Source organism: Elephantulus edwardii, unplaced genomic scaffold (genome assembly GCF_000299155.1).
Source record: "Elephantulus edwardii isolate Elephantulus edwardi_28Jun2011 unplaced genomic scaffold, EleEdw1.0 scaffold00026, whole genome shotgun sequence".
NCBI classification, from domain to species: domain Eukaryota; kingdom Metazoa; phylum Chordata; class Mammalia; order Macroscelidea; family Macroscelididae; genus Elephantulus; species Elephantulus edwardii.
Window position 1 is genome coordinate 5,721,060 of NW_006399776.1, and position 27,718 is coordinate 5,748,777.

Genomic DNA, 27,718 nt, shown 5'->3' on the forward strand with positions numbered 1-27,718 from the left:
TTGGTTGGTTCTGCTATTGACATTGTTAATTCTTCATCTAGTTATTTGTGTCTTTATTTTCCTTTGTTTGCCAGTGGCTTGTCAGTATTTTCGACCCTTTCAAAGAACCAGCTCCTGGTCTTGCTGATTGTTTCAGTTCCATTTATTTCTGCCTTATCTTTATTATTTCCTTTCTTCTAGAGGCTGTGGGGTTAGCTTGTTGTTCTTTTTCTATTTGTTGGAGTTCTTGGGTTAAGGAGTTGGATTTACTCTTTCTTCTCCCACTAGAAGTCTTCTAGAAATTTTACTTTTTAGGTGTATTTAGAAATAGAGAAATTTCTCCATATTTCTGAATGGATTAGCATAGAGTCCTCTAGACTGGCAGATGGACACACACACACACACACACACACACACACACACACACACACGCTCGCCTGCTCTCTCTTTTCTCCTCTAATATTTCAAGATGAGGAAAAACATGAGAGGAAAAAGTAAAGATGGGTGATGTTAACACAATGAAATCTTAGTCTAGTTAATATATGAAGAGTATTCCACTGAGAGCTATTAAGAGCCATGAACAGTAAGGTCAGCATCCATGAACACTGTAGCATTTCACTGAATCTTAGGTCTGGCCCAAGGATAGAATAAACAAGTGTTTATCTCAATTATGATCACAGTTACTTGGTTGCCAACAAACGAGTTTGGCAATAAGGGAACTATTTTTATCTGAAACATCTTGCTTATTTTAGTTCTGTCAGTCGCCTGCTAAAAGACATTTTGTTAGTTTTTAAATAGTGAACTTTCCACAGGTCATCTGCTCTGTAAAATATTTGGACAAGATTTTGCACATAGTAGGTATTAAAGGTTTACTGAAGAAAGAATTATTCTGCCCATGTAAATAAACCAGTTATCCACATACATGTGCATTCTCTTACATACCTGCAACAGCTCATCACGGGATATCTTGTCATCTTTATCCAAATCATAAAGTCGGAAAGCAACTAGAAGAACAAAAGAAATTTGGTAGTATTTTGTCCATTCACAGGAAAGTAATGGATTTTGTAAGAAAAACTGCAGAATTTTTAAGCCAATTTTAGTATTTATGAAATTGAGATGCATCTCATAATAGATGGTATTTCCAATTTAATAGAATATGGTCATTCGGTAAAATAGAAAACTTCATAAAAATAAAAAGTAGAAATGTACTTGTAACTATGCTAGAACATTACAACAAAATAAAAAACAACTTAAGCAGTTAAGTCACCTCACATAACTTATTAATTCTCTCCACTGTGCACTAATGAGGGGAAACCAACAAAGCCATACAGGAATGATGCCAATGAACTACACTGAGTATCGCTCTAGAAATATGACCTCTTTGCAGATTCATGCCAACTTCCAAGTAATTCTCTACCACTTTAGTGTCCTAAGATATTAGTAAACCTCAGCTTCAAACAAAGACACCAAAAATTTGCACTTCACCAAAGAGGACATTCAGAGGGCAAACATGAAGAAATAAATGTTCAAGATCCCTAGCTTTTAAAGAGATGTAAATAAAAACAACTATGAGATACCATCTCATAGGAACAATAGCAAAGTTCAAGAGAACAGCAAACAACAAAGGCTGGAGAGGTTGTGGAGAGATTGGAACTTTTATTCAATAATAGTGGGAATGTAAAATGATAAAACAGCTATGGAAGTCTGGCGCTTTCTCATAAAGTTGGAAATAGAAATACCATTTGATCCAGCAATTCCACTACTAGGAATATACCCTAAAGAAACCAGAGCTGCTACCCAAACAGGTATGTGCACACCATGTTTACTGCTGCATTATTCACAATAAGCAAAGAGACGGAAGCAACCCATGTGTTCATCAACAATTCAGTGGATAGAAAAACTATGGTATATTCACATATTGGAATACTATGCTGTACTGAAAAACAGCTGCATTGGAACAGATGAAGGAAAGAACTGTTTAAAAGGAGTATTTGATTAGGCATTATCTCTATGACAACAGTCCAGAATAAGAGGTGCTTAGCAAAGTGAACTGGGGCGAGGGGCAAGGACAGGGAGGGAGGAAATTATGTTAACAATGAATGATTTTTTTTTAAGTGAACTGGGTTGGGGTAGGGAAGAAAATGTTCAACCATGAAAATCCAACTTTTCTGTAAACACTCGTTAAAATCACAATTTTTAAAAAAGGAAGAAAAAACCCTAAACCAAAACAAAACCAAAAAAACCACCAAAAATTTTATTTCCTGGCCTTATTACCTTTCTTTCCTTAGCAACACACAGCCTTTTATAAACTAGGATATAAGAACTTTGTTTGTGTCCATGTAAAAAAGAGATCTCAAAACAATGAACAGTGTTCAGACAATATATATACACTACCAAAGGGCTAACAAGTGGAGTGGATGATGTTATAGACATAGAAAAATAGACACACAGACATAGAGAAATCTCTGAGGAAGTGATGGTATTATAATGGTAATTGATTTCAGGGTATTTGGGGGTTTGAATCACTTCAAGTATGCCATTAAGGTTACAGGTTTTCAGTACAGTGGTACAAATTATTAAACTGCTTCTCTGGTGTTATTGATATACACAAACTTAGACCTGGTACACTAATCTAAACCCACTGCCTCCAAGTCAACTCTGATTCATACCAATCCTAGTGAAAAGGAGTTTACTAATTAGTAGAAGTTGTTGTTACTAGGTGCTGTGGAGTCAGTTCTGATTCACACCAGCCACACAGAAAACAGAATGAAAACTTATTTGATGTTACACCATCCTCTGATGTATTTAAACTCAATACTACAGTCATTGTGTCAATCTCATCACAGTCATCTTCTTTTTTCAAATATGATATCCTTTCCCAGGAACTGGCTCTACCTGCTAATGTTCCCAAAGATGTAAGATGAAGTCTCCTAATCTCTGTGTCTAAGAAGGAGCACTACTCATTTTACTGCATTCTTAGGTAGTACCTCACAGCAACAAAGTGGTCCAAAGTGCTGTGGGAACAAAAGTGTATGGCAAATAGGACTTCTAATGGAGCTGTATAGGAAACTTTAGAGGAAAAGGAACATTTGAATAAGATCTTGAAAGGCAAATAGAACTCTGATAAGGTGTGGGGAATTCCAGGCACAGTTATGATTTATGTACACAGGCATGAGAACATGAATGGATATAAAAAAATTTAAATATCTTCTCTTGGTCATTCACCTTCCACTAGAGACTAAAGAAAAACTTTTCAAAAAATCTAATTTACTCTGTATCAATGCTAATGATGGTAGAAAGTAATTGGGAGAAACTGCATTCTGAGGAAAATGAGCTAAGGATCACTAATGTTCCTAAAGGAGTACATGTTTATTATACTGCCAAAATAAACTACACACTTTCTCTTTTAATTCTGTGTAGACTGTTGGTTTTCTACAATGCCATAAAAGATGTTACCTAAAGACTAATCTAGGAAGATCTGGTGGCTTTATGGTAAGGAGTTGTGCTGCCAACCCAAAGGCAAACAATCAGAATTCACTAACTGTTTTGCTTGAAAAAGATGAGCAATCTTCTCTAGTTTGATTTACAGCCCCTGAAAACCTGCTGGAAGGTCAGCTAAGAGTTGGCTCTAACTTGGCGGCACATAACAACATCAAAAATGAGAAATCTTTAGTATTATTATAAGATGGAAATCTGTTTCCTGTTTCTCTCTCACTCCTGTTGATAGCTGACCACCCTTGCTTTAAGCACCATTCAACTCAAACTAAAAACTAACTCATAGCCATCAAGTTGGAACTGATTCATAGTTGAGCCTCCAGCGGTTTTCAAAGGCTATACATTGCACAGGACGATAATGCCTGTCTTTCTCCCTAGTCACTAGTGAATTTGAATACCCTGTGGACTATATCAACATGGCTCCCTCACATAAAAATTAGGGCTCTGTTAAGCATTTAATTGTTTTCCAATGAGTCAATTCATAGGATTCATTCTCTGTACAACTCTGTTCAATGAACATTCAAAAAGTATTTAATAAATGAGCTCAATCAACAAGCTATTGTAAAAGCTTGTTCAATGAATGAATGAGTAAATAAAAGATTTGTCAGAAATAAAAAGTAAACATTTTAAGTCAAGAGATTTGTGTTTCTTACAAACTTCTCATTTTCTCTGCAAATTTCTCAGATTTCTTTGACTACACACTGAGTATCAACACCCACCCTCTGGGTTGGATGCTTATGAAGAGTCAGGTATATCAGTTATCCTCGGACTGCTTGTAAATTTTGTATTTTCAATAAAACTACAAATTTAATTTGACGTTAAATTTTTAAAAATGAAACATGAATGTGAAAACAAGGTTACTAATTCATAGTCATCAAGAGGGAACTGACTCATAGTTGAGCCTCCAGCTGTTTTCAAAGGCTACAAGTTGTTATGCAAATTGATTATCTCTGAAAGATTAAAACTCTAGTCACTAAACAACAGGAAACACCTATTTCTTTTTTTTATTTTTGTGTGCGTGTACCGTCAAATCAGGTCTGACTGGTACAGGAGGAGATTGTCCCTCCTTTCCCGGCAGAGCATCTGGTGGATTCGAACCGTGCGCCTCTGGAATTGTAGTTGCAGCTCCTTGCCACTAGGCCACCAGAGCTCCCCAAAACACCTATTTCTGAAGTAAGTGTAGACAAGGTAACTATAAAGGGCTGAGGAGAAAATGTAAACATCTAGATGAATTTGAGTTTCAAAATGCTTTTACAAGTATCATTAAGTTCTCCTTCCACTTAAAGGGAAATGCAAACAGATCTCAGACCACATACATTACAGATGTGTTTTGCATAAGAAAGTTACAGTTCCCATCAACAGCCCTATGCTTAAACAACTCCAAAATACTTTATCCTACCTCAAAAGATTAGCCAAATAAGCACTGGAAAAAATGAAAATAAATGTTAAATTAATAAATAGATAATTTGGGTGAAGGGAAAGGCAAACCACAATAAAGGCTGATTAGACACTGTAATTAATTACATTAATCAATGGTAATTAATGCTAAAAAAGAAGTACCAAGTAGAGAACTAAAAAAATTCACAGATAAATGTGTTTTAAAATATTTTTAAAAGTGTAACAATGAATGACTGGAAACCCCAAGTCTATGTAAACTTTCATTAAAATTAATAATAAAAAAATTTAAAAAATGCTAGAGCACATAAAATAAAGCATGAATCCTTTTGTTATGATTCTATGCTATAACTAACCTTTTCAATCACTGATCATTTTTTTTCCTGACAGCAGAAATAACATTTTTACCAACACCAGAACTAGACAAGTCTGTACACATGCTATAACTTTTATTTAATAAACAAGGATGAAGGCTTTGCCTCAAAAAACATTAAGTATTGAAGAGAAATTGGAAGTGATTAAAAAACCTTATTATTCAATTAATCTGAGAATAATGAATTCTCTTTATTTTTCTCTATATTCTCTATATTCAGTTCTATTTGTATTCAAGTTCTCTGCTCTTAATCAAGGAACCTAATTTTGTAGTAAAGATGAATAGATGTTTAGTTTTTTGCTCAGAAAACAATCTTTCCTGTATTATACATCTTTCAGTGTTTCTCAGACACTTGGCCTGAAGTATCAACATAAAGTGTGAAAATAAGTGCCTTTGCTTAGGGAGACCTAGACTATGTCTCAAAGTGCATAAAAAAAATCGCAGTCTTATGTATACATGAATACATGTAAATTGTATATAATATTTTGTATTGTTTCTGAACAATATTACAAAGGATTTTACTTTTCTCTAATCAAGTAAGCCCTTGATGGATCACATTTCTCTATGGCTTCCTAAACTCCCTGTATACCACTGTGTGCCTTTGTAAGAGAAGGCTGGGACAATCAGTTAACTATAACTCCAGTATGTTTGAGTGAGGAAAAAACCCCAAACAATATTCAATTTCAATTTCCTGGAATAATGTTTCAAGTGATTTGGCAATATCATGTATAACTCAACAAGGGCAGAAAGGAAATCTCATGAGTATCTACAGAAAACAGTCAAGAGACATAGGGACAAAAATGGAATCTTGCATTATTTAGCTATCCAGCCCTATTAAGTCATATTCAACATCTATCAAATTCTAAAATGGACTGATGGTTGTCATTATTCCTGATGGGTAGAGACTGGGTCTTTTTCACTTTTATCATTCTAATACTTACTACAGTGCCCAGTACACAGTAAACACCCAATGAATTAGAATGATAACAATACCAGATAATATTTACTCAGTTCTTAGTATAGACCACCCACCTGACGTACAATGTTTAATCCTCATAACAAGCCTATGTGAAATCTTTTAGTATCTCATTTCAAAGATGAAGAAGCAGAAGTCCAGTGATTTTAATAACTTGTTCAAAGTCACATGGCCAAAAAAGTAGAAAAGTTAGAATGAAAATTCAGCCAATCAGGGTGTGAAGTCTGAGCTTTCCACCATTATGCTAAAATAAACACCTGTTCAATCAATGAATAAGCAAAGAAAAGATTTATCAGAAATGAAACCATTTAGAGTCAGAAGGCTTTTGTTCCTTACAATGCAGTTTGTTGCTTCGGCTGTTGAGTGGTTCTGGTCCATTAACATCTTTGCTCTTTTCGTTATCTTCAATGGGTCGGAAATGAGCTAAAGTTCTCATGAATCCACGAAAGTTTACTTGGTCCTCTCTAATTAGGAAATATAACAAAGAGAATATTTTATCAATGAAGTTATCATTTTTAGGAATTCAGTATCTTGGAAGTAGCTTTAGCTATTTCAGGTGTCTTGACAGCAAATGGAACTCATAGGATTTAATTTATATCTCACCTCAATCTTGTTGGGTAAGTATTACTATTACCACATTACGGATGATTAAACAGACCGAGAGAGATAGCAGGACTTAACAGAAAAATCTATTGAATTTATTTGTATCTCTTTCTCCTTTCAAAAAAAAAAGATCTGGGAAGGTAGCTCTGGTGGCCTACTGGCAAGAAGTTGCACTGCAAAACCGAATGTGCAGGGTTTGAATCCACCAGAAGCCCTGCTGGAGAAGGAGAGGCGATCTCCTCCTGTGCCAGTAAGATCTGATTTGATGGTACAGAAAAGAGGAGAGAGGAGGGGGAAAAAAAGATCTGGGGTGTCTCTAGGGCTATACAATTAAAAAGAACCAGGACCCAAATTCACTGTTTCTGACTCTACAATAAGCATCCGGTCCTTCCAACCTGCTGACTTCTCAGCCAATCCATGTTATTTCTCATGTAGTGACAGACATACTAACATGGATTGGCTGAGAAGTCAGCAGGTTGGAAGATACTTTGGGCATGTTGCAAGAAGGGACTGGTCCTTGGAGAGGGACATCATGTTTGGATGAGTAGAGGGACGGCACAGGACAGGAAGACCCTCAATGAGATGGATGGATTCTGTGAATGGAGTGGTGGGAATGAATGTGTTTGAGACAGCGAGGTTGGCACAGGATAGAACGGTGTTTAGGGCTCTTGTACATAGGGTCGCTATGAGTCTCAAACGACTCGATGGCACATAACAATGAGAACAACATATTAAAGTTATAAAAAAAAGAAACACGTTTTAGTCTTCCCAGTCAATTATAACCATTGTTAAGAACTTTAATGAGTGGAGAATCTGCTCTTCTATATAAAAACATACTGTGACATAACTACCTATTTATGTAAGGCAGTCAACAAACAAATGGTTGAGGGGTTGTGGTGGTTACTTTACTTGAAAAGAAATTGTCTTTGTATGGCCTACTGAATATAGTGCCAGGTAGACTACATGGTTAAGTATCAAATAAAGATAATGCTTTCTAAAGGTAGAAATCAAAGGCTAGCTCACAAGTCTGCTATTTGCAAAATAATGACCTTAATACTTTAAGGTAGTTATGTTACTGTTGTTGTTGTTTACCATAGAGTTGGAACCCTCTGGTGGGTTTTCAGAGGCAGTTAATGGCATAGGAGGTGACTGCCCATCCTTCTCCTGCGGAGCAGCTGGTGGCCTCCAACCATGTGCCTTTGGGATTGCAGTGCAGCTCCTGGCCACTAGGCCACCAGAGGTCCCTAGTTTTGTTACTAATGGTGTAGTATTTGGTCAAAAGTATAGTAAAATCAAGGAAGTAAGCATATACTATGGAGTAAGGTTTAAGTCATGTTCCAGAATAAACAGACTAATCATGTTAATGGTATATGGTTTCTAAGTAAAAAAAGTAAATGAATATACCCTTTTTAAAAAAAAATAAAATTCCACTTGCAAATGCCTAAAAGAGAACAAAATCCCAAAAGCTAAATACCTCAATTTGATTAGAACAAGAAGACTGCAGCTCTGCTAAAAGGCTAGGAGAGTAGCCTCAGGGATCCTCATGTAAGCCTGCCTAGTTTCCTTAGCAGATTAGTGGACTAACGGCAGATGATACTGTTGTTAGAGCAAAAGCAGGTTAGACTTACAGTTTTTCATAAGCTGCTGCAAGTAATAACGTTAACTAAGGAATCTTTAAACAAACACACACACACTCTCTCTCTCTCTCTCTCTCTTAATTTACAGGGTTTTCAAAATGCCTGGATACAAGCATAGTTGTTAAAAGTTATTTTCTGGTAAAACAATGAAAGAATTTTTCTTACTTTTCCAAGAGGGTAGTGTACTGGGGCGGGGGGCGGGTTGGGAGGGAAGAAAAGTGCAAAAATCAATCAATGGAAATCCAAAGTCTCTGAAAATTTTCATTGAAATTAATAAAAAAAGTTATTTTCTGGCCTTTTTTCATTTAGCTCTGCAGGAAAGAGAAGTAAAACAGAATTCAATATAATACCATGTCTGAAACAAACAATACAGTTCAGGGAAAGAGAAAGGGGAGAAGTAAGGGAGCAGATGTTGATAACTTATACATGACTTTTAAAAGAGCAAGAGTAGTATCATTCAAATTCTGTATTAACAATGAACTGAAACCAGGCTTCTCTTTACTTCTGTTACTCAAATTTTGTGTTCAATTCTTGCAAATTCCTCCGCTTTCAACAGTTTTATAGTTCCCTCTTCAGACCTTTTACATAATAGCATCCTCACTGCCACTTAGTCTTATTACTAAAAACTGGCACCTGCCCAAGTTGGCAGACCTACTGGGCTCCATCCTGAGCTCCATGGAGAAGCCGCCCAGCCTTTGGTGATCAGGAGGGAGACTCGGCACAAGGCCCAAGAGCAGGCTGCCCATCTGAAGAAACTACAGGAGCAAAAGAAACAACAGAAAGTGGAGTTTTGTAAAAGGATGGAGATAGAGGTGTCAGACTTCATACAAGACAGTAGGCAGATCAAGAAAAAGTTTTAGCCAATGAATAAAATAGAAGCATACATGTGGTAGAAGTGGCTGGGAAAGATAATGACTGTTATGTCATAAGCTTCAAAAAGGAGTTTACACTTTCAGATGAACAACTGGAGTCTTCCCGCCATGGAGAAGAGTGGGAGCCCCAGAAGGCTGAAGAGAAATGGAAACTGAAGGAGCTGGCCCAGAGGCAGGAGGAGGAGGCAGTCAGCAGAGACCTGTGGTGGTGAGCCCTGCCAGCGACTACAAGGACAAGTAAAGCCACCTGATCAGCAAGGGTGCAGCCAAGGATGCAGCCCACATGCTACTGGCCAGTAAGATCTATGGCTGTGTGCCTGTGGCCAACAAGAGGGATACATGCTCCACTGAAGAGGCTATAAATGAGATCCGAGCCAAGAAGCATCTACGACAGAAACAGATCGGGGAAGAGCTGCCACCTACCTCCTCGGCACCCCAGCTCCCTTTGTCCTCTGGGGCAGGGCAGGAAGGGACAAGGCTGCTGCTATTAGACCTCACTCCGAAGCCCAAGGTCTGAGTCACCTCCTACTAGAGTTCGCTCAGGCTGGAGGGGAGCAAGGGTTTGGATGGCTCTGTTGGAGCTTGGAGATGTGTGTGTACACACACGTGTATGTAAGAGCCGGAGTGCCAGGTTTATTTAATCTGTATTATTCTCCTTGGAATTTTCTTCCCCATGTGGTTACTTCACATTCAATAAACAAAACCTGGCACCCATATCACTTTTTGTGCTAAAGTCCTTGAGGCAATAAAGATAATTCACATGGAACCAGGAAGTGATTATTTGGGGAGAAGTTAAAACAAGATTATATGATAAATTACTCATGAAAAATGTACTTAATCAAGTCAATAAACATTTATTCAGTAAATTTACTTTCATACAAAGGAAGCTATGTTGAGGTAGGTGGTAGAGTCCAGTTAGACAAAGCCGAATTAAAGAACAATCAACCTATTTTTAAAAGTTTGTATGTGGTAGAAAGACATGTATTCTGTAAAAAGGCTGTGGAAAGTATTATAGATTAAGTGAGGCAAGAGATATGACAATTAAATGTAATACTTGACCCTAGATTGGATTCTGTATTGAAGAGGGGGGAAATGTTATAAAGGACATTACTGGATGAACTGATAACTATAATATAAAATAGAAATGAGATTTAAAAAATGGATTAATAAAGTTCAGGTAGCCTAGTGGTAAGGCATTAAGGATAAAGATGGGCAATCTCCCATGTAACTTGAAAACCCGCTGAAGGGTCAGCTATGGATTGCTTCTGACTCAACAGTACACAAACAGCAACAACAACATGAATAAAGAAAAGTAAAATACCTCATTAGTAATTTAAAAGTATTGATTATATGTTGAATGTTGAAATGAAAATGCTTTGGGAATACTGGCCTAGATAGAATATATATTGCCAAAATATATTTGCCCTAAATTTACTCTTTTAATGTGATTATAAGAAAATTTATAATTACATATGCCACTTGCCTTATTATTATTACTGGGTAGCCAGAGAAAGGGAGAAATTAAGTTTGTGCATTATAGCACAAATGATAAAGCAAATAAGCTAAAATGTTAAATATAACATAATATACCATTAAATGCATTTGGGTAAAGATTAGCTATTTCTATTTCTGTAAACTTGAAATTATTTCCAACTAAAAGCTTTTAAAAAGTTTAGTTTTATATCAAAGGCAAACACAGATGGACTGATATATTTATTTGATACGTTTAAAACAGAGAAGAGGGTAAACAAAGAGATAGTTTATAAATGACAAAGTCAAGGATGTCCAAAGTAAGTGGGATAAGGCTCTGAGATGGTTTAACTAATATCATCATTCCAGATTAGTAATTCATTCAGAGGAACAGCTCCAGGAAGGAAGCGCAATAATTGCAGACACTCACCCCTCTGGAAAGAAGGCATTGATGATTCGGTCCCCCAGTGGGTTGATGGCAAGTTCTGGAATTCTCTGGAAATCTTCCCGGCTACCAAATCAAGGAGATAATCAGTGTGAGTCAGTGACCATTGGTCCTCAGCACAAGCTCCTTTAGTTTGACTTCTGTGGCAAATTATATAAAGTAACTGCAAAGAGTTGTACTTTAATAGCTACCAAGTGTTTACTTTACCAGCTCTGGAGTGGAGTAAACCAGACTTGACTATGTTACATTTCAGAGACTTCAGGACATCAGTTACATCAATAAACTAATGAGCCATCCCCATAAATGATTCTTTGAATGTTGCCATTCTGTACTTCTTTACTAAAGTGAAAAGACTTTCGAGATTGTTAACAGTTTCAATTTGCTTGGCTCCACAATCAACACTCTTTATACCAGTAGCCAGGAAATCAATTGCACTGGGGAAGTCTGCTGTCAGGGACTTCTCCAGAATACTGAAGAGCAACAATTTCAGTCTAGAGTATGCCTGATCCAGGCCATGGTCTTTGAATTACTTGCTATGCATCAGAAAGCTGGACAATGACTATAAATAATAGAAGGAAAACTGATGCCTTTGAGCTCTGGTGCTGGAGAAGCGAATTAAATATATACCATGGACCACTAACAGAACAAACAGGTTCATCTTGGAGAGGGTGAAACTAAGTTTTTCCTTAGAGGCAAAGATTCTGAAGTTCTGTCTGACATACTTTGGACATGTTGCAAGGAGGGACCAGTCCTTGGAGAGGGACATCATGGTTGGAAGGGTAGAGGGACAGTATAGAAGAGGAAGACCCTGGATGAGATGGACAGATTGAGTGACTGGGGTAATGGTAGTAGGTGTGTCAGAGACAATCAGGTTGGCACACAATACATCAAGGTTCAGAGCTGCTGTACATAGAGTTGCTATGAGTTGCAAGTGACTCAATGGCATACAACAACAATAATTAAGAAATGGAAAACATCCTCTACCACATTGCTTGAATATGGGGGCAAAAATTCAGAGGCATTCTTATATCCTTGGTACATAGATCTACAGTGCTTTTGAAATGTAAGGAATTCTTATATTCAATATAAGGAATATTTTTTCTTAAGCAGAAACTAAAACATGGCAACCAATTGATTTCCAGACTTTTGGGGGTCATTTTCTTGAACTTAAGGGAAAGTTTACACAGAAAAGAATTTTTCAAGCTATGATAAAGTGTTCCATGACATTAGCTGCAAAACCCATAATGTATCAGCACTCTGCCCACTTTCTGGGTTCTCTGTTTCAATGCATCTGGTTTCCCTGACCCTCTCTGTCTTCTCTTCTTTGGTTGGGGGGCAAATGTTGTCTCTTTTGCTTTGCATGTTTGATAATCCTAAGGAGTAAATTCTTTATGGGTGTTGCCTATTTTACAGGCCTGTTTTATAGGAAGCTCTGATAGTAGAGCTCTTAGTGATTTGCACTGCTAACCAAAAGTTGTGCTTCTAAGGCAGCCTGAATCCACAAGCATATCTTTGGGAGGAAGATTTACAGCCTTTAAAACCCAATGAGTGAGTCCAGGGCAATAATCTGGAAGGAGACTGCCCTTCTTTCTCCTATGGAGCAGCCGATGGATTCTACTAACCAAGTGCCTTCAAGCTGGATGCACAGCTCCTTAGCACTAAGCCACCAGAGCTCCTTCCCAATAGGCTAGAACTATAGTATTATTTAACCCTTAAACATGGTAGCTGCAGTGATTCTCTCCTAACTTAGATATTACTGATATTATTAATAGCTATTCATTTCAGTATCTGTAGGCCTGGTGTCTCACAAAGATCTCCATATCTTACTGTCAACCTTCCCCTGGTCTAGGCAGTTCTCAGGGCAGGAACTTTTGATGCAAAGGACATATTCTATTCACAGCCCTTCATTCTTTGTGGTATTGAGGTTCTTTCTGCTCAACTCTCCCTCCTTTTATCTCTTGTAAGATAAAAGGCGATACAGGTCTACTCTAGGGAAACTCTTCTTACATCAATCTGGGCTGTGACTGGAGTAAAGGTACTGCATCTCACCCTAATCCTGCCTCACTGACATAAAACTAAGGAGCTCTGGTGGCTTAGTTCACAGGGAGCTACACTGCTAACCCAAGGGTCTCTCTGGTGGTTCAAAAACACCAGCAGCTACGAGGGAGAAAGATGGACAATCTCTCCTGAGTGATTTACAGCCTCTGAAATTCATTGAAGAGTCAGCTATTAGTTGGTTCGACTCATCAGCAATAAGTTTTTGAATAATCATGACATAATTAATGGAAGCCAGGATTCATATGCCATCAAAGTAGGGAACAGTCAGAACTGATTACATCATGAGGATGAATCATTATCTGACCACTAAATATCATCATTATATAATTGCCGAATCACTGACACATAGATTTTTGGGACCCAATTCAAACCATGACATACATGAGCTGCTCTAAGTATATGGAAATAATTTCTCACTTGTTCATACTATCATATTATCAACATTCTTTTATACCTGGAAAAAAAGGAAATCTGTCAAAGTAACTTGTCCAGCCAGTGGCACCCAAGTAGAAGGTGGGGAAATACAATTTATACATAGTTCTTTAAGTCTAAAACATTGTTTCCCCCTAACAAACCACATTTCTTTCCCCAATGGAACTTTTTTAAACACGTTAAAAAAAAAAGGTAACATGCTTCCCTAAAAGAGGTTCAATAATTTTTAAAAACATTTCAGAAAAAGAAATGCATATTAAAGTGGACTGTGGACTCGGGGGGAGACTGTATAACAATGAAAGAATTTTTTTTTCTTCAAAGAGAAAAATGAACTAGGGGGAGGGGTGAGCAGGGAGGAAAATGTGCAACAATGAATGAATGGGGAAAAAATTAAATGGAAAGCATATGTTGTAAAAAATATATATGTTGCATTAAAAAATCATTAATAAAAAATTTTCATTAAAAAAAATTTCTTTGGTTTACATTCCATTCCAGGGATATAGTTTATATCTTATCTGGGATTCTGGGGGAAAAAAGTATCAACATTCTGAAAGATGAAGAAAGGCAGAGAAATCAGAACCCAAAAGACATGTAACTAAACTCAATGAATGATCTTGTATTAGAAAAAAATATACATGTGCTATAAAGAATGTTAGTGGGCCAGTAGGTGAAACTGGAATATGGACAGTATATTACATAATACAGTACTGCAAAATGTTAAATAGATGAAAGTTAATTGCACAATCCTTGTAATCTTTGTTATTTCTAGATAAAAAGTTTAGCAAAAAGAAATACAAACTTGAATAAATGGTTGCTGACTTCAAGTTTACTTATAGAACAAACACATTTCCCTCACAGCCTTCCCACTAAATACTATGAAGACAACGATCATGAGATGTTTCTGTTTTATCCAGGAGTCTATTACACACTGTTCTCTTGGAGTTTAACATTTACAGGGTGCTTAATTAATTCAGCAGGCTCATCTCTACTACACTCAGGTAGAAGCTGATATAGAAGACCAAGCACAAAACTAGGAAAAGTTAACTCTGGTTTCCAATCTTCCTTGACCAGGCACAGAATAATTTTTATATCAATAAATGAAGGAGAAGTCCTTCATAAGATAGCTGGATGAAAAATGCAGGGGAAATCAATACTGATTATTTAATTCAACAAATATGTACTAATCTCGTATTACATAATTTGTTCTATAATGCAAAGTCCACATTGTCAAAATGTAGCTCCTCTTGTTTGATGGAAGTTAAGAAATAATAACTATTGCCCCTTTTAAATGAGGACTAAAGCTGATTTGAATTGCATGGTCACATAACTCAGTTTAATGTCTAACAAGCTTAAGTACTTCTAAGCAAAGAAAAGCCTCAATTAAAATGCCAGGTCTAGTATTAAGTGGTGAGTGCACTTTAACTCCTTCAATCTCAAGAAGGGATTTGGCCTTGAACTGTCAATGTCAATAAAGACCTAAATCCTATTTTCTAATAGGATCTAATTCTAAGAATTTAGATTGTCATCAGATAAATGGGAATACTGTTCAAAGTATTAATATTAAAATGAGAGTATAAGAAATAATACTTTGTAAACCCTTAAATAATGTACACACAAGTGCATTATAGTTAGTGGTTCTAGAGTAGAATGGGGATCCTTGGAGCAGTTTTCCCAAAATTTAGCTTCTCAAACTTGTCTACCAACACTTACCTAATAAACTCACTGCTGTTAGTTCCAACTCACTACTGTTTTTTGTTAGGTGTCATTGAATCACTTAAAACACAGCAATCCTATGAACAATAGATCTGAACGTTGGCCTATCCTGTGCCATCCTCACCATTTCTCATGTGCTCAAGTCCATTGTCACAATCTCTATGTCTATCTTTATTTGGAGATCCTCCTCTCTTTCTCTGACCCTCCACCTTTCCCAGCATGATGTACTTTTCCAAGGACTGGCACCTCCTGACAACACGCTCAAAGTATGTGAGACCAAGTTTCATCATCCTTGTCTCGAAGGAGAGCCCTAAATGCACTTCCTCCAAGACAGACTAGTAGTTTGTTGTTTTGGCAGTCCATGTACTCTTCTCCAACACCACAACTTAAGGTTATCATTTTTTTCTTCTGTCATTCTAATTCACTGTCCAACTTCCAGATGCATAGCACTAACTGAAAAGACTATTGCTTGAATCAGGTGCACCTTAGTGTTTAGACTTAGATTGTTGTGTTTTAGCACCTAAGAAGTCATTAACAAAGAGCAGATTTTCTCCATGTAACATGTCTTCTGGTTTCATGCCTGCAGTTACCCTGGGTGTTAATTGTGGATTCAATATGAAATTGCTGACAATGTCATTCTTTTTCCATCTATCACAGTATTGTCTATTGTTCTCGTAGTGAGGAGTTTTGTTTTCTTGATGTTGGGATGTAATTCATATTGAAGCATATAGTTTTTGGTCTTTTGTAGCAAGTGCTTAAAATCCTCTTTACTTCCAGCAAGGTAGGCTGTATTATCCAACTCATAGCAATCCTTCCCCACCGCCCCCGAAATTAGTATGGAGAACAGTCCTTAACTGTATCTACCAAATGTCCACAATGAGGTTTTAGAGGATGCATTTATATATTTCAGAGGTAGGATGGTACTAGATGACATGAAGAAATAATTAATCTGTTTTTTCCCCCAATGCTATTGTAAAATTGAATTTAGATATTTTGATATTATTGAAAGTTCCTTCTACAATAGCTTTTCTATTTCTGGCAAATAGTGAAACTTACTGACACACAAAGATTTAAACTCAAATAAATTATTAAATAATTAAAGATTAAGAAAAAATAAGCTTCCAAATTTTTAATCCAATTATTTTTCATAGTTTTCATAAGGTCAAATCAAGAAATACATAGAATCATTGTACCAAAAAGAATTGGTTGCCACTGAATCATTGCAGAAAACAACATATGATCACCAACCAATAGTACTAAAGGAAAAAGTATGAGCTGCACTAAAGGCACTGAAACCCCCACCTCCCAAAAGAAATGTTTCAGGAACTAACTAAACAGTGCTTCAGCAAACAGATGCAACCCTGGATGTGCTCTCTCCTCTCTACCGTGAAATCTGGATGACAGTTACTTGGCCAATTGTTGGAAGGGATCCATATGTATGCACGTTCAAAAAAAAGGGTGCTCTAAAAGAACATGGAAATAATCAAACAATATCATTAATATCACATGCAAGTTTTGATGAAGATTTAAAAAAATAGTTGGAACAGTACATTGGCAGATAAGTGCCAGAAATTCATGTTGGATTCAGAAGAGATCACAGAATAAGATCCATCATTATTAATCTTACATGGATCTAGGCGGAAAGCAGAGAAGATCAGAAAGATGTTTACTGTGTTTCATTGATTATGCAAACGCATTTGAGTATGTGGATTATAATAAATTATGGATATTATTGAGAAAAATTGGAATTCTAAAACATTTCATTGAGCTCATGTGAAATGTATATATAAACCAAAAAGGAGTCATTCAAACAGAACAAAAAGATACTGCATTGCATGGTTTACAACAAGGAAAGGTGGGAGCCATGGTTGATTCCTTTTACCTCATGGATTCAACATGTATGCTGAATAAATAAACTGAGAAGATGGATTATATGAGGAGGAATGTAGCATCAAGATTGGAGCAAGACTCATCAACAATCTGGGTTATACAGATGATACAACCCTGCTTACAGTATGTGAACAAGACTGGAAGCACTTGCTAAAGAGAACAGACTATATATATCTCCTTCTGTCCTTCAATATGGATTACACCTAAACATTCAGACAAAAAATTCCTTAAAATGAACCAATAAGCAATACAGTAATAAATGGAAAAGAGATTTACATCAAAGATTTCCTTTTACTTGGATCCACAACCCAGACCTTTGAAAGAGCAGTCAACAAGAAAAGACTTATTTTGTTGGTCAAATCTGCTCTCAAGAATCTCTCTAAAGTGTTAGCAAGTAAAGATGTCAATTTGAAAACTAGGGTGTTGCTGATCCAAGCCCTGGTAGTTTCAATTGCTTAACATGCATATCAAAGTCAGACAACAAGTAACGAAGTCCAAAGAAGAATTAGTGCCTTTGATTAATGGTGGTAGTAAGAGTACTGAATATACTACAGACTTCCTAAAGAATACACAAATCTGTCTTGGAAGAAGTGCAGACAGAGTGCTCCCCAGAGGAAAACACTGAGATCCTGTCTCACTTACTTTGTGCATGTTATCAGGTGGGGCCCAAAACTAAGAAAAGGATATCATGACTGGAAAGATAGAGTCAGGAAAAGAAAGAAAGATCCTCAAGGAAATGGACTGACACAGTGAATGCAATATGGGCACAGAGGATACTGTTAGCATGGTGCAGAATTGGACAAGGTATATGAGGTCCCTATTGGAATTTATTTAACAGCATCTAACAACAATAGGGTGACTATGAGCTGACACCAACACAGTAACAACTAACAAAACAAATGTTGTATGTCGTATTTCACTGTCACTGGCTTTAATGTCTGTACTGCATAATTTTTGATCAATGCCAGATCCTACTGATGATAGATACCTGCCTTAAACAAATAAAGGAAACTATCTTCTAAGGTTTATATCAAAAGACTTAAAACTATTTCTCCTCCCTTATGCTACATCTCTTGTCCTTACACATAAGGAGTACCCCAAAGAAGTCCTAAAAAGCTTCATGTCAGAAACCAGAAAGGAAAAATAGCTTCATTACATGCCAGTCAAGCAAGGCTGAGGAACAACAACCATAACAAAAGGTAATTGGGAGCTAGAGTAAAAGGTAGTGCTAGGGACATGTTTCACTTGATTATGACATGACAATTAGAAATATGAAACAACACAGCACTGCTTTACTTGAGCTTTGAGTCAGTCTATACAGTATCAGTATTTTTGGCAGTTAGGATTTAAATAGCCATTTGCTGTGGGAAAGAAAGGTTGTCCTATGCATTGTAGGATATTTTGTAACATCTCTATATTTTGAACACCAAAGCATGCTTGTGGGGAATGACTCTTCAAGTCACAGTGTTTGTAATTCCCAGATGACTGGGTTGTTATGGGTGTATGTCATGACTGGCACAGACTCACAGTGACCCCATGGTACAACAGAATAAATAACACCCAATTCTATGATGAGCTATCCTCCTATGCTTGAACCCATTTTAGAAGCCAGTATGTCAATCCACTCCACCTCACTTTGGGCCTTTTTTGTTCTGACCCTCCCCTTTAATCAGCATGACTGATTTTCTCTAGGGACTGGCATCTCTTAACACCAGGCCCAAAGAATTTTGAGATACAGTTTCACCATCTTGATTTGCTGGCATCTTGGGTGCCTATGGTATCTGTCAGGGAACTAGGTTTGCCAACCCATGAAGCTAGGGTTAAATGCCTTTGGGCTTTGGCATGCTTAATGAAGTGGAGTATTTTGGAGGCACTTAAATCAGTACAGTTAAAAAGAGCTTTGTAACACTTGCCCAAGCACAGGAGACTAAAGACCAGAGAGAAGACTGCCTTCAGAGAACAGGCTATCCTAACTAAAGAACTGCCTCCTGAGTTGTTCCTGAATCAGAACTAGGACCTGTTCTATTTCTCCATTGTCGTGGTATGCAATCGAGTCAAAATCAACTCTCACAGCTGAGCCCCCAGGAGGTTTTCAGAGGCAGTAAATTGCAGAGATTGTTCATCTTTCTCCCGCAGAGCAGCTCGTGGATTCAAAACAACATGTCTTTGGGTTGGCAACACAGCACCTTACCACTAAGCCACCAGAGGTGCTACAGTTTCCTAGTAAAGCCAAATAATTTTGAGTACAGTTTGTGACTTCTATGTGGCCACTGAAACAAATGAATCAAACCTGTCAAAGTGCTATGGGAGACATGGCAAGTGCCAGAACTCATTACCAAAAAGGTTTAGAGGGTTGGGGGCAATTTTGACTTATAGGAATCTGGCTATGAGAAAAAGTCTTGGGCTGATAGTAATGAGAATTCGCCTTTCCGGTCATGAAGTTAGAGGTGATGTTCAAATAATGACTTGTTTGTTGTTTTGATGCGTACCACTAAGTGGCAACCGACCCATAACTGACCCTCTAGTGGGTTTTCAAGGGCAGGTTTTAAATTGCAGGGGAAGAGATTGCCCATCCTTATCTCGTGGAGCAGCTGGGTAGATTCAAACTTTTTACTTTGTATATGCTCCAAATTAGCATCAAATAGTCACAAAAATAAATCCAGATTTCAAATGCTTGACCTTCATGCAATCAGTTAAAAATAAATCGTTATTACAAAATATTTAAATGTTATATATAATTTTAAGACTTATTTTATGCCCATTCTTTCTGTAGAGGTGGTTTTAAATATAAACTGCTTTTTTGGTCTATTTTTAGGACAAGAGCACAGGATGTCAAAACAAGATTTTTGCCAAATCTACGTTTATAAATTAAACCTTGGCTGCAGTGCAGTGCAAATAGCTTGAAATAGCAATAATGTCTGAGTCAAGTTAAACATCAATGAATGCACAATATGACTTGGGTTTGAAAATTCCACTGTGGTGAATTAGGTCTTGAAGATAAGGAAAGTAGCAGGCACTGGCCATCAAGAGTTGTCAGTGACCAGGTGAGGGCACTATTGGAAGCTAATCCTCTCAACTAGATGAGAGGCTTTTTTCTATTTCTTTACTTCTGGTGATTGACCCATCTCGGAGAGTCTCTCTCTCTCTTCGAGATGTGTCATTTCTAATAAAATATCTTTGCTTTTACTTTCATCTTTAAAAAGCATACTACATCAGAAATTGCTCAGCATACAGACTGAATAGGTATAGAGAGAAAAAAATACAATCCTCCCCTTTTAAACCATGTAGTGTTCCCTTGCTCTGTTTGCACAAAAGCCTCGTGGTCTAGGTATAGGTTTCACATGAGTACAATTAAGTGCTCTGGGATTCCCATTTTTCTCAGCATCAGCCTAACTTGCTATGATCCAAACAGTTAAATGTCTTTAGCTTTAGGCATCAGGATTGGAGAGAGACTCATCAAAAACCTGTGTTATGCAGATGACAACTTTTTTGCTAAAAGTGAGGACTTGAACTTGTTGCAGAAGGTCAAAGAATACAGCCTTCAATATGGATTTCATCTCAACATCAAGAAAACAAAGATTATTACCATGGGACCAATAGGCAACATCATGATAAACGGAGAAAAGATTGAAACTGTCAATAAGTTCATCTTACTTGGATCCACAATTAACACCCTTAGTACCAGTAGTCAAAATTAAGGAGGCGTACTACACTGAGAATGGTGGAGAGACAGTGCAAGACAGGAAGACCCTGGATGAGATGGACTGACTCAGTGACTGGGGTAATAGGGGTAGGTGTGTCACAGACAATGAGGCTGACATAGGATAGATCAGGGTTCAGAGCTGTTGGACATAGGGTCTCTGAGTCACAAGAGACTCAATGGCACATTAACAATAACAACTGCACTGGGAAAGTCTGCAGTTAGGGGCCTCTGCAAACTACTGAGGGGTTCTGATGTTAGGTTGAGCACTAAGGTGCATGTGATTCAAGCCACGGTCTTTCTGATCACTTACTATGCATCTGAGAGTTGGACAATGAATAGAGATGACAGTAGAATTAATGTCTTTGAGCTATGGTGTTGGTGAAGAGCACAGACCATCCCATGGACTGTCAAAAGAATAAACAAATATGTCTTGGAGAGGGTGCAGCTAGAGCGCTCTTTGGAGGCAAAGTTGATGAGGCTTCACCTTGCACACTTTGGGCATGTTGCTAAGATGGGCTATTCCATGGAGAGAGACACGATGCTTGGAAAGATAGAGGGTTGGTGAAGGAGAGGAAGACCCTTGGTAAGGTGGATTGTCACAGTAACTGCTGCAATGGGCTCTAATGAGTCAGAAGAGTAAGAATGGCACAGAATCTATTCAGGGTTCAGATATGTTGTTCATAGGGTTGTTATGGTCATACTCAACTTGATAGCACCTAGCAACAACAACATGAGAAGTTGCATTCTATGGTCAATGGTCACTTGGCACAATCTGGAAAGGTGAAAAGGTGCAACAAATGCATTCTACACAAACTGAACAAAGATCAAAGCAATCGTTGCTTTGAAGTCTGATACATGCTTCTTTTGTGCAATAAAAACAGATCCATTTCTCAATCACATTGTAGCATGTTATGAAAGATGGATTGCTTTGACTATTGACAATGTTCAGCACTGTGGTTGGACTGAAGAGCCCAAAACTGAGCTTATAACACAAGAAGGGTATGGTGACTGTAATGGAATTAACCCACTACCACTTCTTGAATTGAGAGGAAACTATTACAGCATAGAAGTACTGCAATAAAATCTACAATTGCATCAAAATTGACAACTTTCACACTAGTCATTGGAAATAGAAGTCCAACCCTTTTGCACATCAGTGTTCAACCATATGGTGCACAACCAATGCTCCAAAAGGTCAGTTAATTGAAGACAAAATTCTGCCTTATCCAGCATATTCACCAGACCCCTGCCAACTTATTACCACTCTTCAATGACTAAGGTACCACCAAAATACCTTCAGAGAATTCATCAAATTCAACACAAGAATTGTATGTTACTAGAATAAACAAACTTGTATTTTGTTGGCAGAGTGTACAGATTTTTTTAAATTTTATTTTTATTTTATTAATTTTTGTGCATGTACTGTCAAATCAGATCTGACTGGTACAGGAGGAGATTGCCCGTCCTTCTCCAGCAGAGCATCTGGTGGATTCAAACGGTGCGCCTCTGGGATTGCAGTGCAGCTTCTTGCCACTAGGCCACCAGTGTACAGATATTAATGGCTCTTATTTTGATTTATAACATTAAGTTTACGCATAGTTACAGAAATTTCAGTTTAGGTTTAAAAACCTGCATTATTTTCACAACAACGTAGTAAAATAAATAAGAATTATCTTATGGTCCAAGTGCTTTGAGGATTGTAGGTGGAATTAGGAAATGATAGGATTAAAAAAAAAGATTTCTTGGATCAACCTCATAAAACCAATGTGTTCGGAAAAGCATTGTGATAAAACATAAGCAAATAAAAAGAGAGTGAGTTGAAATATTTGGAATGTACTTCCCTAAGACCAGAACAATGGCAACCTAATTAAAGGGACTTTAAGGAAAAATAACAAAATGGTAAAGAGATGTGCTGCCAACCCTAAGGCATGTGGTTCAAATCCACTAGCTGCTCTGTGGAGAAAATGGGAAATGTCCTCCTATGTGATTTACTGCCTCTGAAAACCTACTAGAGGGTCAGCTATGGGTTGGACCTAACTCAAAGGTGTATTACAACAATGACAGCTTCAATATCATTGATCTACTTATTTCCCTGCAGGCCTATGATGCTCAGTGGACCAGGGAGGAAAGTGTCTGCCCTTGCGTATTGATAACTATGCAGCCTGTATTTAGGAAAAAGGTGTAGCTACACTTCCAGAGTTTCTGGGTTCTGGGCAGAAAACAAAGAAAGGTACTGCATACCTGAGAGTCCCGTTCTCTCCTTTGTCCAGGCTGGTGAATCGGCTGTAGAGGCGGGTGATCTGACTGTGTGAAACTAAAGAAGACAGAATCAGTCTCAGTTAAAGAAAGTGCCCTCTCTCCTCACAGAGCCCCAGTGTGGCCTTTCAGATGGCAGATGCCCTTTAGGTCCCAGCTCAACATTAAATCCTTCAAAGAGAGTAAAATGTGGGAATGTCCACTTTAGGTCACATATAAAGAAACAAAGCAGACTATGCAGAGCATTAAAGGATGAAGAGTTATAAAATAAACTGAAGACCAATCAAAATAGAATACTTAGGCTTAATTAAACTGTCTTAAATGTCATGTTGTTAAGATTTAACAAAACAAAGCCAAATTCAAATTTCAATGCTCTCAGAGTCAACAAAAATGATGTTTTGATTCAAACCACACTTATTACAGTCTGATGTTTCTGGCTAGTTATTCTTGGTAGGTAACTTGTGCTAAATTTAAGATTGGGACTTATCAAATAGCTGCTTATAATCTGGTTTATCCTGCATTACTACTGCTTAGTGGCTTTATCTTTTCCATCAGGGATGGCCTTTGGGTAAAAGATCACCACAGCCTTCAGTCAGCCTATTTTTTTGTGATTGCATGAGTTCTACTTAGTTCCAGTAAAGGAATTGGTTCCAAGGAAGCAAATTGGGCAATTTGTAAAATGGCCATGTTATTAGCAGATCACATCTACAAGAAAGCGTTTTGCTAATTTTGGTTGAACTCCATAATCTTAGGCATAAATTTCTAATTAAAGTAAGGTAATAAATAAGTAACTGTAGGTACACAATGAAATTTTGAAAACAGGGGTGGGTGTGGGTGGGAAATGGATTTCTATTAAATAGTCTTGTCTCCAGGAATCTGGCTAGACCAGGTAGTGTGAAGATGGGATAGTTTTCAGAATAGAAAAGAGAACGGCCAAAAAGGGTGTAGCAAGGGTGGACTTTGTAGATATCCTCAGGGCTTAAAAGGGTACCTGAGGTAGTTCTTGCTCCAGCTCCAGAGATAAAAATCCAATAGCAGTTTTAGGAACAAAAGAACAAGGTAAACAGGAGCAAAAGTGGAAGAGCAGAGGGTAAAGAATACTAGGTGTGGCCACAAATTCTTCAGATTTAGGTTTCACCCCTAATCTGGGTTGGGTCTCTTTTGTGGTGGTTCTCTAAGGAGATCAGAGGTGGCAGAATCACTATTTTTCACACTGAGGGCAGGGCCAGCAAGGTCCCAGCCACGAAGGAGCTGTGCACACAATAGCCAGCCAGGCAAGGAAAAAAAAAAAGAGATCAATGTAAAAAGGACTCTTATCATGGTCAGGGAGAGGCTGAGTCCATCTGCAATACCACTGATTATCAGACAAGAGGAATGAGAGGAATGAATGGGGTGCGTTCAGAGCAGATAAAATTAATGTCACATGTAGAAATTGTTGAATTGGTATATGTTTTGCTGTGCATATTCTCAACAACAAAATAAAATTTAAAAAATAAGAGTGAGAAAAGGAAGTAAAGTGTTTCACTCATTGAAAGCATCCCTGGTTAGCTATTATTATCATCAACCTTACATAATAGGCCTGCAGGTACAGTTTTACTGCTGCATAATTAAATCTTAACTTTTCCCTGGATTTTACCAGTGAAATTAGGAATCTGACTAGTTTATCCTGGCTCCAGGCTCTGGCCTCAAAGGCTAGTCTAGTGTTCCCTTTAGTTTAGTAAAAAATCAGTCAGTTACAGAATTACCAAGTGTCCCTAAAGACTCTTTGAGGAGAGGAAAAAAAGTATTCACAATTTCAACACGTATTTTTCATTGACTTCAGTATCAATCATTTGTACACTTTGTTGTGGTTATGTGTTGTTGACTCTTATAGTGACCCAAATGTACAACAGCTCTGAACCCTGCTCTATCCTGAGTCAATTTCAATGTCTCCGACACACCTACTCCCACTAACCTAGTCACTGTTCCCTTAACAGACCCTGGTATATCCAATAACCTTCTCCTGCACCACACTCAAAGGCACTGATGGTGGTGGTTCTTTTTTTTCTTTTGGTTTTTTGTATACCATTGAATTAGATTCAACTGGCTCAGGAGGAACCCTTCCTGCTCCAGCAGAGCATCAAAGAGTGCACCTTTGGGATTGCAGTGCAGCTTCTTGCCATTAGGCCACCAAAGCTACTTGTATAGGTTCTTATACACTTTACATAGTCATAAATTCACTTTTCACTTGTTAATTCTTAGCTTTTTCTATTGCTTTGGTGTCTTCCTAATTCTTTTCAGAGATTGCATAGTATTTACTCCACTGGGTCATTATATAGTTCAACTTTTCTTTAAAGAAATATTAGGAATGTCCGCTCTGTCCTGTGCCAATCGCACTGTCTCTGACACTCCCATCCCAATTATCCCAGTCACTGAATCAATCCACCTCATAGAGGGCCTTCCTCTCCTGCGCTGTCCCTCCACCCTCCCAAGCATGATGTCCCTCTCTAAGGACCGGTCTCTCCTCACAACATGTCCAAAAAGTATGTTAGACGGAGCCTCAGAATCCTTGCCTCCAAGGAGCCACCCGGTTTAACCCTTTCCAGGACAAATCTGTTTGTTTTCCTAGCAATCCATGGTATTCTCAATACTCTTCTCCAGCACCACAGCTCAAAGGCATCAATTCTCCTTCTATCCTCCTTGGTCATTGTCCAACTCTCTGATGCATAACAAGTGACTGCAAAAACCATGGCCTGTATCAGATGCACCTTAGTCTCCAAAGAGATACCATTGCTCTTCAGCACTTTGGAGAGGTCCCTAACAGCAGATTTTCCCATGGCAATGGGCCTTTTAATTTCCTGGCTGCTGGTGCCAAGACTGTTGACTATGGGAGATAGCAAATCATAGCAACCCTACAAGAGATCTGCAACTTGTCCTCTTCTGTGTTATCCTCACAATCTGACACCCTCAAGCCCACTGCTATTGTCACTCTCAATCCTTCTAGTTGACAGTCTTCCTCTCCTTTGCCAGTCTTTTAACTTTCCAACCATGATATCCTTCTCTAAGGAAGTCTCTCCTAGGAACATGCTCGAAGTAAATGAGACAAAGCTACTCCATCTTTGCCTCCAAAGAGCACTCTGGTTGTACCTTCTTCAAGACTTATCTGTTCTCTTGGGATATTCAATAATCCATGGGATATTCAGTAGTTTTCTCCAACACAGCTCAAAAACATCAATTCTTTTTCTGTCATCCTTATTCACTGTCCAGCTCTCAGCAGCATAGCAAGTGATTAAAAAGACCATGAATCAGGCACACCTTAGTCCCCGTAAGAAGAGTAAGAGCTGTGTTGGGATACTCATACATGACCTTTATCACCTTCACAAAGGGAACTGTCCCAGTCAATAACATCAACAGCATAAAACCAATTCCATGAGGTCAGACATCTTCCCTAAACTCCCACCTCTCTTTCTACCCATCCCCAACATCAAAGGTACTACTCTACTGGGTCTGAAATTCATTGCAATAGCTCACAGACCACATAGAATCATACTGGGATGTCAAAAGACTTCAGGTTAGTAGCAGAATACAATCACTCAAGACAGCTTCCAAAATCTGCTCTGTGGCACCTTAGCCTTGAGCCAGGAAGCTTAAGGCCAGTGTTAGAAAGCTCTGAATCCTGCCAATTATGGCTCCACTCACTGTGCCAGTTGTCTAACAAACTTAGGCAAATACTCCTAGTTCTTGTTCCATGAGGTGGCAGTCCCAAGGTCTGCTCGTTCTTAATTCATATCTCTGGTTTTTGCTACAGCTGCTATGGCTGCTGCTTCTGTAGGTCTAGTTGGTGCAAGAATCTCTGGCCCTGAAGGATGCACTGCATTCTTTTGCTTCTTCTTTGTTAGTAGTGAGGTTCTTAAAAACTACTACTATATCCTCTCAATTTAATGGAGAAATAAGCCAGATCCTTGTGGATTGGCAAGACTAGCCATGTGACCATGTGGCTGTCTTCCCGATGGGCTAGCATGCCCTATTCACATATTCCTGCTCATCTACTTGGCAAAGTGAGTCAATGGCAAATGAGACCATTTTGAAAAATAAACTCAGGGGAGCTCTGGTGGCCTAGTGACAAGGAGCTGCAACTACAATCCCAGAGGCACATGGTTCGAATCCACCAGATGCTCTGCCGGGGAAGGAGGGGCAATCTCCTCCTGTACCAGTCAGATCTGATTTGACAGTACATGCACACAAAAATAATCAAATAAAATTTAAAAAAAGAAAAATAAACTCATTACACCACAGCCCTCAAACTTACATCACTGCTCCTAATAATTTGGGAGCTCTGGTGGTCTAGAACTAAAAAGCTGCACTGCAATCCCTAAGGCAAGCAGTTTAAACTTACCATTTGCTCTGTGGGAGATGGACAGGCAATCTCCTCCCATGTGATT

The 27,718-nt window shown here is 38.1% G+C and overlaps 1 protein-coding gene and 1 pseudogene across 1 annotated transcript in view; one reads left to right on the forward strand and one right to left on the reverse strand.

Moving 5' to 3' along the window:
* The window catches only part of CHP1 (calcineurin-like EF-hand protein 1), a 42,836-nt gene that overhangs the window by 7,918 nt on the left and 7,200 nt on the right, over positions 1–27,718 (reverse strand). The window contains exons 2-5 of the mRNA XM_006882997.1: positions 23,283–23,355; positions 11,231–11,311; positions 6,555–6,682; positions 922–983 (exon numbers count right to left, since the gene is read on the reverse strand). Of these exons, the coding sequence (XP_006883059.1) occupies positions 922–983; positions 6,555–6,682; positions 11,231–11,311; positions 23,283–23,355 (344 nt within the window). The remainder of the gene's footprint in view (positions 1–921; positions 984–6,554; positions 6,683–11,230; positions 11,312–23,282; positions 23,356–27,718) is intronic.
* On the forward strand, positions 7,273–10,062 carry LOC102849020 (annotated as a pseudogene).